This window comes from Hyaena hyaena, unplaced genomic scaffold (assembly GCF_003009895.1).
Source record: "Hyaena hyaena isolate Hyena2069 unplaced genomic scaffold, ASM300989v1 scaffold_171, whole genome shotgun sequence".
NCBI lineage: Eukaryota > Metazoa > Chordata > Mammalia > Carnivora > Hyaenidae > Hyaena > Hyaena hyaena.
The window spans coordinates 1121430-1134585 of record NW_024080803.1 but is presented as its reverse complement, the minus strand read 5'-3'; the positions used below and the strand labels follow the sequence as shown (position 1 = coordinate 1134585).

At 50.7% G+C, this 13156-nt stretch overlaps 1 protein-coding gene across 1 annotated transcript; it reads right to left on the bottom strand.

Annotated features, from left to right (window-relative positions):
* Nucleotides 1–673: 673 nt before the first annotated feature.
* KCNJ5 (potassium inwardly rectifying channel subfamily J member 5) lies at nt 674–4986 on the bottom strand. The gene is made up of 2 exons (XM_039240263.1): nt 4050–4986; nt 674–996 (listed from the first exon to the last, which is right to left on the bottom strand). The coding sequence occupies exons 1-2, from the start codon at nt 4984–4986 to the stop codon at nt 674–676; spliced, it is 1260 nt and encodes a 419-aa protein (XP_039096194.1).
* Nucleotides 4987–13156: the final 8170 nt, after the last annotated feature.

The following is a 13156-nucleotide window of genomic DNA, read 5'->3' as shown; positions in this document are numbered from 1 at the left end:
CCGAGAGTTATTCCCAAGAGACCAGTTATCTGGGCAGGCTGCTTGTCACACGCAGAACACAGCAGAGGAAACACACGCGTCACAGATGAGGACAGACCATCAAGGGCCTTGTGCTCCGTAGCTCTCAGGAAGCGGACACTGGTCTGGGAGGTGGAAGGAACTGCCTGCATGACGTGGATGGACCTTAACCCATGAGGTCTGTGAGGCCAGGCTAGGACCAGGGGTGTGAGCTTCCAGGGGGGCAGAATCCCTCTGCCCAGAATCCACAGCAAGCCTCAGGGTGGCAGGGGTGCTGGCCCCTGGAGGGCAGCTGCTGGGTGTTCTGTGAGATCCAAAGTGGGAGGGGGGGCGATCCCGGCCAGGTGGCAGAGGGAAGTGTGTGGAAGACAGAGAGCACTCTGTAACTATCGTTGTGGGGAAACCCATCCTGGCCTGGCCTTCCGCTAGGGCCGACAGAGGCCGGGAGGGAAGAGGCAGCCTTGGCACAGGGGCCCAGGCAAGAGACCCCGTCCTCGGGAAGGCCTGAGCTGGGAGATGCCAGGACTGGCCATACGGTTCCTCCCCATGGAGCCTCGACAGCACACTCAGCTCATTCCCCCCTCCTCCCCTGGCCCTGCGGCAGGTGCTGTGCTCATAGAGGCCAGCGCGGGGAGGTCGTGGGGACGTACCATCCTCACACCGAACCCCTGTTCTCCCGGGACCCACCCAGGCCCTCGGGCTCTTCCTCTGCCTCCTGCTCGGCCTCTGTATCCAGCTCCGTTTCGGCACAGCCCCCTGGCAGGGGCGGGCTGGGGAGGTATTGGAGGAGCCGGCCTTCCCGTTTCATTTCTGCCAGCTCTTTGGCACAGCAGCTCGGCGTGTTGGTCTCGTAGGTGTCATGGAAGGTGTTATAATCCACCTCATAGAAGCCCTTTTCCAAGGTGAGGACTGGCGTGAATCGGTGGCCCCAGAGTACCTCTGTATCCATGTAGGAGCTCCGTGCCTGGCAAGTCATACCTGGGGGAACAGAGGGCACGGGCATTAGGAGTAGCCCCATCCATCATCCATCCTTCCAATCGTCCAGCCAGCCAGCATTTGTGTACCTCCACTTGTGATGCGCTTTCTGGGCAAGTAAAGCTGGAGAAGACACAGCCCTCGCCTTGGAGGAGCCCCGCGTGTGGCCGAGGCAGAAAAGTAGAAACCGGCATGCAAGATTCTGGAGTAGGTTCCTAGAGACTAGGATGGATACTTCTGGAATAGACAGAGCCGGTGGCATGCATTAAGATCTAGAAGACTGAGATACAAAGAGGCAGGAAAAACATTTGAACAAAGATAAAGTCAGAGTGAGTGAATGTTGAGAGGCTGGCAGGCATGTAGGACACACAGGGATTCTCTCTCTCTCTCTCTCTCACACGCGTGCGCAAACACACACACACATACACGCACACACACACCTTGGCTCCTTGACTGCGGCATGCTCTAATGCCTCCATTCCCTGTCTGCTCAGCCCTTGCATGCCTATGTTATTTTTAGGTGTTGCTTGCTCTCCAGGGAGGAGAGCAGCTTTGTTTATGGATGAGGAAGCCTCTGTGTTTGGGGTCACAAGAAAGCCAAGGAAGATAGTGGCTTGCGCTCTTGGGAGCTGAAGGAGAAGGCGCTCTAGTTCCCCAGCATGGGCTCTCTCTGGCCGGGGTCTCATGCACATCAGACCCAAGTGCCCACCACGCCTGCTTTCTGCTGCTGGGGTGCTGCTGGGGCCAGGCCTTTCCATTCTGTTGTCTCCTGTCACTGCCTAGAAGAGGAGTAGAGGCCTGAGCTGGGCACTGACCAGCCTAGATCCAGGCAGGATGTCTGCAAGCTCAGGGGCTTTGGAGAAGACAGCGGTACAGGGCGTCCATGGGTTCCTTTGGGCCACATCTCCTGGGGGCCTCCCATTGGGGTGTGGTGCGGGGCCACCCTGCAGCTAGAGAGCCCACCTGTGTCCCTGATCTGGAAAGAAAAGATGCCCTTCTAGGTGCCAGATCCCGTGCTTTACATACGATACGCTGTGTAACCACTTCATCCCCCCAGCCACCCTTTGAGGTGCATTTTGCTCACGTTGCTGACAAGTTAGCCACTTGCCCAAACGCACGCAGGCGGGTTATGTCAGAGCTGTGCTGGTCAAGATCCGCCTGAATCCATGGCCTGTGCTTGGCTCCAAAACTGTGGCAACTAAGACATTAAAGTCACGGAGAGGAGAATAGGTGTGGGTGGCAGCTGTCCTTCCCTGGCCTCCCGGGGGCTCCCTGTGCTCACGGGAGGGGAGGAGGTCAACCAGGTCGGGCAGGTCACCTGCAGGCCATTGACTTTGAAGGATCCCTGAGGGATGGAGACCCATTTTGGCTGGGTCAACACCTGATCCCTCCACGGTAGGTGGAGGGGAGTGTAAGGCACAACTGTCCTGTGTGTCCCCACATCTCTGAACTGACCCCTCCTTTGTGGTCTCAGAGTGGAGCCCTTCCTCCAGAAACTCAGCCTCTGTTCTGATCCCGAACCCAGCACCAAGGGCGGCATGACCTGCAAGCCCCCCGCTCTGCTGCAGGCTTCCTGCGCCCTGACTGTCCTTGGCCCCAGGGGCTCCCTCGGCTGTCACCATATGCCGTCTGGCCAGGCTCCAGCCCCCAGCAGATGGCCGAGCAGCCCCCTCCGCGCCCGTCCCTGGAGCCTGCTGGCACCCCTGGCCAGCTTCCACAGGCTCCTTCCAAATGGGAAGGTTTGTGAATGCCCCGTCTGAGTTTCCCACCCAGCCACCAGCTTCCCGAAAGGTGAGGAAGGCTTGTTTGGCCATCGTTGTGAGAGGACTCTGAAATTTTGGGAGGCAATGCTGTGCGGTAGACAAAACTCTGGATCTGCAAGTGAGAGACCTGAATACGAACACTTCCTGTCTGCAGGGAGCTGTGCGATGTAGCGTCAATACCTGCTAAATGGGACTGGTGTGCCCCGGGGTGCTGTTGCAAGAATTAGAAAACTATTTATCATTCTGAGCCTGAGTGAGTTTTCTCCAAGTGCTCTATCTCCTGGGTGAAGAGAAGAGAAAAGGCAAGGAGAGGAAGAGAGAAGAAGCAGGGTGCAGGGTTCTGCTGGAGGGCTCCTCACCCCAGGAGGTCCGGCGGGGGTGGTGGGAGTGGGGGCTCATGCTCCCTGGAGCCCCCACACAGAGGTCCTGGCCTTTGAAGAAAGGTGGAAGCTCTTGGCTGCCAGCTGCCTGTGAGGGTTTACAGCTGAGCAGGGAGGTGCCAGACTGGCGCGAAGAGGGCATTTGCCTGGGATGTAGATACTCCATGTCCACTGGCCCCATGTTCACTCAGCCAGCCTTCCACAGGGGAGCTTAGGGACAGGCTTCTCCAGGAGAGGGGGACGGGGGGCAGCCAGAAGAGCTGCTTCCACGGCCCTGGGGCATAGCCTCTCTCCCAAAACAGGATCTATTACTGTGGGAATCCTCGTGTTTGGGAAATGCCACCCCTTAGCCTCCTCTTATAGAGGGATTCACAGCACGGGAAGATACCAGGAAGTCCTACTGTAAAGAAGCCAGTGCACCCTGTTTAACTGTATTTCTCCAAGTTATCTGATCACAGAACTCTGTTTGAGTAGACATGTGCTCCAGGATGGGGTGGGGCAGTGCAGCCTGCTGAAAGCGAGGGCCAGTTTTGAGGTCCCCTGCCTTCACAGGCATCCTGGCTCTATGACTTGCTCTGGGACAACACTGGACCAATAACCTGCCTGTCTGTGCTCATGTTTCTTTATCTGTGACTTAAAGACCATCGTCTCATAGGGGGTGGGAAGGCATTAAGGGAGATAGGATATGTTGAAAGTTCAGAACTCTGTGGGGACATTGGAGGGTTCAGTAAGCATTAGCTGTTGTCATTACTCCCTCTTGACTAACGACACCCCTCAGGTCACAGTTAGAGATCGGGCTGACTGAGCGTGCCATCCAAGGATTCTCAGGCACCAACCTCCACCCTCTAGTCTTGGTGACTTAAGCTCCCGGGCATGTTGGGAGGTTCTGTGCCGAAGAAGATCAAGTGTCTTACCTGTTGCCTCCACCATCCCTTCTAGAATGACCACGACCTCAAACTCCTCCTGATCCAGCTGGGCCCGAGACATCTCCCAGAAAGGGCTCTTCTCGTTGATCTCGTGGGAGATGATGAGCGGAGACACCAGGAAGAGACGGTCATCCCCAGTGTCAAAGCCCACGTTGATGTCCGTCTGGTTCAGGGGGATGAACTCCCCTTCTTTGGTCTGCCGGGACTTGATGAGCTTGGCACGGATGGAGGCCTCCACAATGTGGGAGTTGCGCAGGTCACCCACCCGGAACATGAGGCAGAGCTTCTCGTCCCTCATGGAAATGACCGCATTGTTGGAAAACATGAGGGTTTCTGCTCTCTTCTTTGGCTGACTGATCTTGACAAACATGCACCCCACCATGAATGCATTGACTATGGAGCCAAGGATGGCCTGGACCAAGAGGAGTATGATCCCCTCTGGACACTTCTCTGTGATCACCCGAAAGCCATATCCGATGGTGGTTTCAGTCTCGATGGAGAACAGGAAGGCAGACACAAAGCCACTGAGGTTTTCAACACAAGGAATCCACTCTTGATCACCAACATGGTCCAGATCGCCTCGGATGTAAGCAATCAGCCACCAAATGAAACCAAAGAACAGCCAAGTGATGGTATAGACCATCGTGAAGACAAGCAGGTTGAAACGCCACTTGAGGTCCACCAGGGTGGTGAAGAGGTCGCTCAGGTACCGATAGGTTTCTTGGACGTTGCCATGGTGGACGTTGCACTTGCCGCTCTTTTCCATGTAGCGCTGCCGCGGCTTCTTGCCTTCTGCCAGCAGGCGAGTGCGGTCTGTGGCAATGGGGATGTAATCCCGGGCCTGTTTGGGAATCTTCTTAGGATCCCTGGGAGTGACTCCAATCTCCATATCCTGGTTCATAGCATTCCTAGAATCGCCAGCCATAGCTGGGATGCGTGGAGTTCAAAAAGACATCATCAGTGAAGTGGACTGTTCTGATTCACAGAAATACACACCTTCAAGGTCACTTTTGCTTCTGTGCTCTCAAAGGCCCCTCATTTAGTGTACAGTAGACCCTCCTGTGGAGTTCTCAAGGGCAGGGATCACGTTTTCTTATATTACTTGCTTGTATCCCTGGTGATGAGTATAGGTTCTAGCATATGGTAGCAGCTCAATAGTTGTTTGTTGAAGGAAGGATGGAAGGGAGGGAAGGGAGGAAGAGAGAAAGGGAAGGAAGGGAGAGAAGAAGGAAGGAAGGGAGGGAGGGAAGGAGAGGAGGGAGGGAGAGACGGAGAGAAGGAAGGAGGAAGGGAAGGAAGGAAAGAAGGGAGGGAGGGAGGGAGGAAATAAGGAAGGGAGGAAGGAAGGGAGGGAAGTAGGAGGGAAGGAGGAAGGGATGGCTTTTTTTTGGGTGAATAAGTATACAGGAGCAAACCACACATCGTGTTGAAGGGATTTAAAGATACCTGAGAGCAATTCGGGAAATAAAAATCACAACAGTTTGCTAAGTGCCTGCTATAGTCCATGCATTACACACAGACGGTCACTTGTCATCACAACTGGCTGGAGCTGGAGCATGGGATCTCTAGTATGTAAACACTGTTTGCTTAAGCATGATATTTATTTCTAATAGTCCCTCCCCCTCCATTAGAATGTAAGCTCCACACGGGCACAGTTGTGTCTGTTTTGTTCCCTCATACATTCCAAATTCCCAGAGGCTAGCCCAGAACATACTGTATCCTCAAAAAGTACTTCTCAAATAAATGAATAAATAAATGAGAAAACAGAGTCCCAAAGAGGTAAGTGATTAAGTGCTACCTGGGCCACCAACATGTATGTGGGAGAGCTGATAACCTGGATTCTTGATCCCTGGGCCCAAAGTCTATGTTTTTCTTTATATCTTCTTTGTCTCAGATCTCAGCAGCAGACAAAAATGAAAAGACCCTTGGTGTCTGATTCGCCATGTGGTCACTCCTACCATCTGAGTGGGGAGTCTGTGGCTGTCTGAGCACTCACTAATATGGAAGTGTACAAATTGCAGTGTAGACCCGCCATTAAAAATCTTGACACAGTAATTCCCTGCCCTCTAAAAAACTGAAATGGACAGGATATTAACGCCCCTAAGGCTTTCAAAAGGGCTGCAAACTTTTATGTGGAATCAAAACCTAATGAATGAAAACCGAACTGACAGACACAGAGAACAGGTTGGCGGTTACCAGGGAGAGGGCGTATGAGGCCAGTGAAATGGGTAAGGTGGTCAAAAGGTACACATTTCTGGTTGTAAAGTAAGTCCTGGGGATGTAACGTACCACATGGCAGTTATAGTTAACAGTATGGCGTTGGGTATCTGAAAGATGCTAAGGCGGCGTGGGTCTTCAAAGTCTTTATTACAAGAAGAAAATTGTAATTGCATGTGGTGACGGATGTTTACTAAAGTAATTGTGGTGATCGTTTTGCAATTATGAAGTTATCAAATCATCATGTTATACACCTGAAACTAATACAGTGTTACATGTCAATTCTCTCAATAGTATATCTCAATAAGAAATAACTTTAAAAAAGGGCTGTAAAATGTTTTTGGATGATATGCCACACTTTCAAGAAACAGCCAGACACCTGTAATACTGAGTCTGCTATTTTTCTGATATTCTGCTCCCTCCCATTTAAAATACGTGAAGGGGCACCAGGGTAGTCAGTTAAATGTCTGATTCTTGGTTTTGACTCATGGTTTGTGAGTTTGGGCCCCTCATGGGGCTGTGTGCTGACAGCACAAAGCCTGCTTGGGATTCTTTCTCCCCCTCTCTCTGTTCCTTTCCAGCTCTCTCTCTCGCTCTCTCTCCCTCTCAAAATAAAGAAGTACATTTAAAAAAATAAAAATACTTTAAGACTCTGCTGAAACTAGGAAAGGCCATGAGAATCTCTACAGTTAGTAATCACAGCTTAAATTTCTGAGCCAGGCCCTGTGCTAAGAAATTGACACCCATTAGCTCATTTCTAATCCTCACAACAAAGCTATTAGACAGGAACTGTTATGATCCCCCCAATTTTCAGGCAAGGACAATGAAACTCAAACAGTTAAGTGACTGAGTTAGGATTTGAATCTAGGTCTATTTAGCTCCTGCCTGAGGTCTCACAGACCCACCACACAATGGCTTCTAGACATTGATGTTCTATGGCTCCTGCTTAGACTAATGAGCTGCTTGCTCCAGAAAGTTCTATGAGCTTCTGATCCTAGGGGAATTCACCTCAAGGGATGCTATTATCCAGCCCTTCACCTTTACATGTAAACGTGTCTTGATTTCGCAGGTCCTCCCATTCCGAGAAAGCAGTGTCCCTGATAGAAAAACTCAGATGAATGTTCTATAAACCACGGAGGGAGATTTCACCCATCATGGAAAGTCAGACGATCCTGGCAGACCTTTGGTAGTTGCATCAATTTCAAGGTAACCTTTAAAATATCATACTGAAGGGTCATCAGGAAGGCTGTTTGTCTCAGACATCCGTTGCCCATTTCCCATTCTGCACAGGGCCACCTGCTCCCTGCTCCCTCACATGGCAGTTACAAAGATAAATGAAACCAGGAGCAAAATGCGTGGTCCTGCTTTGCAGAATCCCAAGCATGATGTTGCTCTGCCCCTCGGTAGAAGACTGTTTACTGACGACTCACTCAGAGATGCCCAGAAATGATGAGAATTGCTGCTAATTGCAATGCCTTGCATGCTCCTGGGGACCCCAGCTGATGGAACCTAGAGAGGGGTCTGATAGGAGGGCTGCCTGCGAACTCCCCAAGCCACTGACGCTTCGAAAGAGCAGGCGCATTCTGGCAAGAATGAGTCACTGTCTAGGGCACCTGGGGAAGCACATTCCCGTGCCCCAGCCCTTCCAGAGAAACAGCTTTTCTGCTGATTTTCTGCACTGTTTCCTTCTTTATTTTTAAACATACTTTCATATGCTCTTGTAGGAGAAAGCCTTGCGCTGTACTAGAAACAGAGAAAGGTTTTCTAGGACACCTCAGTCAAGATCTGAGAATTCTCTGCACTCAGCAGACAGGGAAAGGGTTTCCTTCTGCTTTGATATTGGCGTCCGTTCTCCAAGTGTGCTAGAATTATCTGCAGAAGTGAGTTCTCGCTCAGCCCAGTTTGAGGTCTGGGTTCTAGCCCAGCTTGCAAGAAACTCGTTCTGTGACCCAAAGAAAAACAGTCTTACCTTTCTTTGCCTCAGTCTACTCTGCTATGAACCCCAGATAATATTTTCTGCCATTCCAGCTCTGGGGGCCATTATGGGGATCTAGGGAAAGACTATATTAAAACAAACAGAAGTGTGAATGCAAATAGAGATCCATAAACTCTCCTTGAATTGAAATTTAATGCAATGTCCCATTAACCCCCATTTTAAAGATGAAGAAAGAGACACAGAGCATCTAAGTCAAGTATGGAAGGCCCCCAGTGGGCCATGTGCAGGGCAGGTATCACGCTCATGGGTATGGAACATCTCCTACCTGGATTTCTTCCTAAGAGTAAACGAAATGCCCATTCTAGAAATCTTGGCCTCCAATGCTATGGGCCCATAACATGAAAAGACTTTTCAGGGACAGTGGAGATGAACTTTTGGAATCAGATTTTCAAGATCTATTCTATTAATTCATGCACCCATCTCAGCAAGTCAAGTGTTAGTAGAAGGACTGCTTGTTATAGTGCAGCTTCTGTGCTTAGAACTGGTGATTAAGCAGTGAACGAAGCGAATGCAGACCCAGCCATCATGTCATTTAGAGTCTAGCACTGCCCCTTTGAACCCAAGGGTCTGAGCAGAGGAGAGGCTTTGGACTAGAGGAAGCAAGCCGATAAGAGAGCCGCTCTCTACAGGACCAGGGAAAGGCTCCGACTTGAGCAAATCTCATTAAACTTCATCAAGCCCGGTGCTTCTATTCATCTGTAATCCTCTCCTGTGTCTGTGACTAAGAAGCTGTGCCCCGACATGATTAAAACTCTTGGGAAAGACAGAGCCTGGAGTCCAGCAAAGTGGTTTAAACTCTTTGATATAAAAGCACAAATGGAGAAAGAATCAAAGGAGGCAAAATCAAAGGAAGTTGTATTTTAGATGATGCCTGAGTGAATCTGACATCCTTTTAAATGGACTTCTGTATTAAGAATTCCCAACACTCCCCACCCCCCACCTACCGACACACACAGTAAAGAAAGTCCTGTGTCATGGGGATGCTTTTTCTAGAAAGTCAGGAGTCATAGACACAGTTTCTGCATAGAAACTGCTTTTGGAAGTCACCAGGGCTTTCAGAAGGGAGCAGTAGGGTGGGAATTTTGTTTTGGACTCAGTTTCCCTATTGTGAAAAGGAGAATAGCAGGCAGCCTTCATGATTTCCTTTCTCTCTTATATATGCTGAGTCAATGTCTGTTTCCTGGAGATTTGGGATATGGGATGTGGCTGGAGGAAGGTTGATGGAGGAGAACATACTCCTATGTCAGACTAAATATTTGTATACTATTCTACATGAATCTATATGGCTATTGTTATACTATGAAAACACTCCAAAGTGCTTGATGAGTAGGCTACCCCAATGCCCTCAAGGACCTTCAAGATTAAGCTCTAGGTGGCTCAGTCAGTTAAGCATCCAACTTTGGCTCAGGTCATGATCTTGAGATTCATGGGTTCAAGCCCCACATCAGGCTCTGGAACCTGCTTCAGATTCTGTGTCTACGTCTCTCTTTGCCCCTGCCCCATTCATGCTCTGTCTCTCTTTCTTTCAAAAAGAAATAAACATGAAAAGAAAAAAGATCAGCAGGGAGTATTAAAGTTGTTTCCAATGGAGTATGTGCTGGGTATAAAGAAGGCACGTGAAGGTGGGCAGAATTCAAAGATGCTCCCATGATTCCTACCTCCCCCCATAGAAGGCCCTGTATATTCCCCCAGACCTGGGTATGGGATACTCTCTCCCATGACACACCACAGCTGACTTTAAGAAAGACAGACTCTTGAATACTGAGAACAGACTGAGGGCTGATGGGGGCGGGAGGGAGGGGAAGGGAGGTGATGGGCGGGGAGGAGGGCACTTGTTGGAATGAGCACTGGGTATTCTATGGAGACCAACTTGACAATAAACTGTGAAAGAAAAGTAAATAAATAAATAAATAAATAAATAAATAAAAAGGGAGCCTATCTGGGGTGAGCCAGACCTAATCAGGTAAGCCCTTAAAGGGATTGGGCCTTTCCTGAAGCAGATTAGAGGCATGAGCAGAATTAGATGAGAAGGAGAGGCTCTTGGCTAGCTGTGAAGATGGAGGGGCCCAAGTGGCAAGGATGTGGTGACCTCTAGGAGCTGACAGCAAACCCTAGTGACAGCCAGCAAGGAAACAGGGACCTCGGTCCTAATAACCACCAAGAACTAAATTCTGCCACAATCATAGAAACTTGAGTTCCAAAGATGTGTGTAGCTTGCCTACACCTGGATTTTAGTCTTGTTAGACTCAGCACAAAGAACAGTCATGTCTTACCTGGACTACTTACTTAAGAACCCTAAGCCTAAACCTGGGTGTTGTTTTAAGCCATTTAGTCTGTGGTCATTTGTTGTGGCAGGAAAAAAAAAAAAAAAGCAAAAGAAAACAAAAAAAACCCAACAACAAACAAACAACCCAACAAACAAACAACAACAACAACAAAAATAAAACAGAAAAAAAAAACCCCACTTACACAGAATAGAAGGGGGAACCAGGTAATAAGTAGTTAGGAAAATTGACCCTGGCATCAGATTGCCCAGTTTCTGATTTGACCTGCAGCTGAGGGACTTTGGGGGAAGTTACCACTCTAAGCCTCAGTCACTTTTTCTGCAAAATGGGGCTGATGGTAGTACCAACCAGGGAGGGCTGCCCTGAAGACTGAATGAAGGCTGATGCCAGTGTTTATTTTCCATCCAAGGTAGAGTTGTAGGGGTGCAGCAGAAGAGCTTCAAGCAATTCAGGAGAAGAAAGGAGAGCAGGCAGCCACTGCTGCCTACTGGGTGTCAGCATCGTGCTTCTGCCTTTCATTTACTCCACAGGGAGGCACTGTCTTTATTCCCAAGGAGGGAAACTGGGGGTGGGGGGGGGCTTGCAACCTGCCCCGACACACCGCTACTTCGGGGAAGCGCCCTAGAACCCACAGTGGTTGTGCTGGATGAGTCCCTGCTGCTTGGAAAGGAGGTCTCAGCTCACCCCAGTCTCTCTGGGGTCCCCAAGAGGCTGTGCCTGAAGAACTTTCTAAGAACTCTCCTGCCATGGTCCTGGCACGCAGAGGTGGAGGCTGTTCCGGCGGGTGCTCAGATCTGGGAGGCTCTCCTACAGAGTGACCTGCAGAGCCTCGCTCTTCTGCTCCTCTCTTCCTGGGTCCCCCATTGCTGCCCTCCTGAACCCTGGGGCAGGAGCGGGATGAAGAGGAGGAAAGGTGACTGGGACAGTGGAGCCCCAACCACAAGCGTGGAGGGGATCTGGGAATCCCTAGAGGGGGCGCCTGGAGCGTGGGGTCGGGGGTTCCCTGGGGTTCCCCAGCATGACCCTGGCCACTGTCCATTGCTCCTCTCGGGATGAGATGCAAGGGGCTTTCCATGACCCTTCTTTTGTCATCAGGCTGCCAGAGGACAAAAGGTTGGAAACTGCCCTGCCTTTCTGGCCTCTGCCTTTATAGCTCCCTGGGGGGCACTGCAGACTGCCCTTCCCAACCGAGGCACAAGCAGCTGGAGAGGTGGGGGGGGATAGCACAGAGCAAGACCGTCAGGGTCCTTGGATGGGTGGGGCTGGCCCAGAAGCCCATGTCTGAGCCCTGCTTCCTCAGGGAGGGCACCCCCAAAGCCCCAGAATCTGTGCCCAAACCACACTCAAGGGCTGGCTGCTGCCAGGGGGCCAGTCCTGCTCTCCCAGCTTTCAAAATTACCATTCTTAAAAAAAAAAACAACAAAAGACTTCAGCGCATTCTGTGGTTTAATGGCAAAGGAGTGCAGTAGTAATACGTCTTTTAAAAACCCATCAGGTATTTTATTTTAAAGCCCAATCATTTTGAGCTCTCTCTTTGAGAGAGAGAGAGAGAGGCAGAGAGAGACAGAGAGAGAGAGAGAGAGACAGAGAGACAGAGAGGGCACGTGAGCAAGGTTCGGAAAGAGTGAGAGAGAGTAAGAATCCCAAGCAAAGCTCCATGTTGTCAGCACAGACTGACTCAGGGTTTGATCCCAGGAACCCTGAGCCCGACTCGGGGTTTGATCTCAGGAACGCTGAGATCATGACGGAAGCAGATATTAAAAGTCGTGGCTCTTGGTGGTCGCTTCCTTAACTGAGCCACCCATGCGTCCCCTGTTTGTCCTCTCTGAGTTGCAAGACTTCTCCAAGGTGGGTGTGCATTGTAATCAGCCCAGAGCTGGACAGCAGGCTGATACCTCGGACCCACCCCCAGAGAATCTGACCCCAGGGAATTCTAACAGATTGAGGTCCCCTGTCTTCTAGGCGTCACGGTCTGGTGGGGACCACGCAGGCAAACAGTGCAGTAGAGAGTGACAGACCAAGACACCGTCCTTAATTTGGCTTGGCCATGGTGAGTGAGGTGGTATGAGCCTGCTTGCCATGAGAAGCTGCTGTGCTGAGTACCCGTCTGGTGCCATCTCTGTGCTAGGTGATTTTTATGCATTGACTCATTGAATATTCTGAAAGATCTACTAAGTCTGTCTTAATTTACAGATGATTTAGTAACTTGCTTAACGTCACTGAGCGATTAAGTGGCTGGACCGTGTATGTCTGATTACAGAACCTCTAAAAGCAGCTGCTGCCGCCTCTGAGGTTACTTGTCCTCGGCCCTCAGGGTTTGACCAGGCTCCCAGTGGTTCTGGGCCTCACTGGAGATCTGATCCTGAAATATCCAGCCCAGGAGACTGCCGGCTGGACACACGCCTGGTCTGTGCCATGAAACCACTTCATGAGTCGCTGCTGCGCTGCCCTGTGAACCCAGGCTGCCCGGAGCCGCCTTCTTTTTCCTCCCGAGGGGGCTGTGTCTTCCATCCACCCTCCTATTTGCCTTCAGAGGCTTCCTGCTCAGATTTACAGCTGCCCTTGACTTTTTCTGACAGCGGCTTGCCCCCACAGGT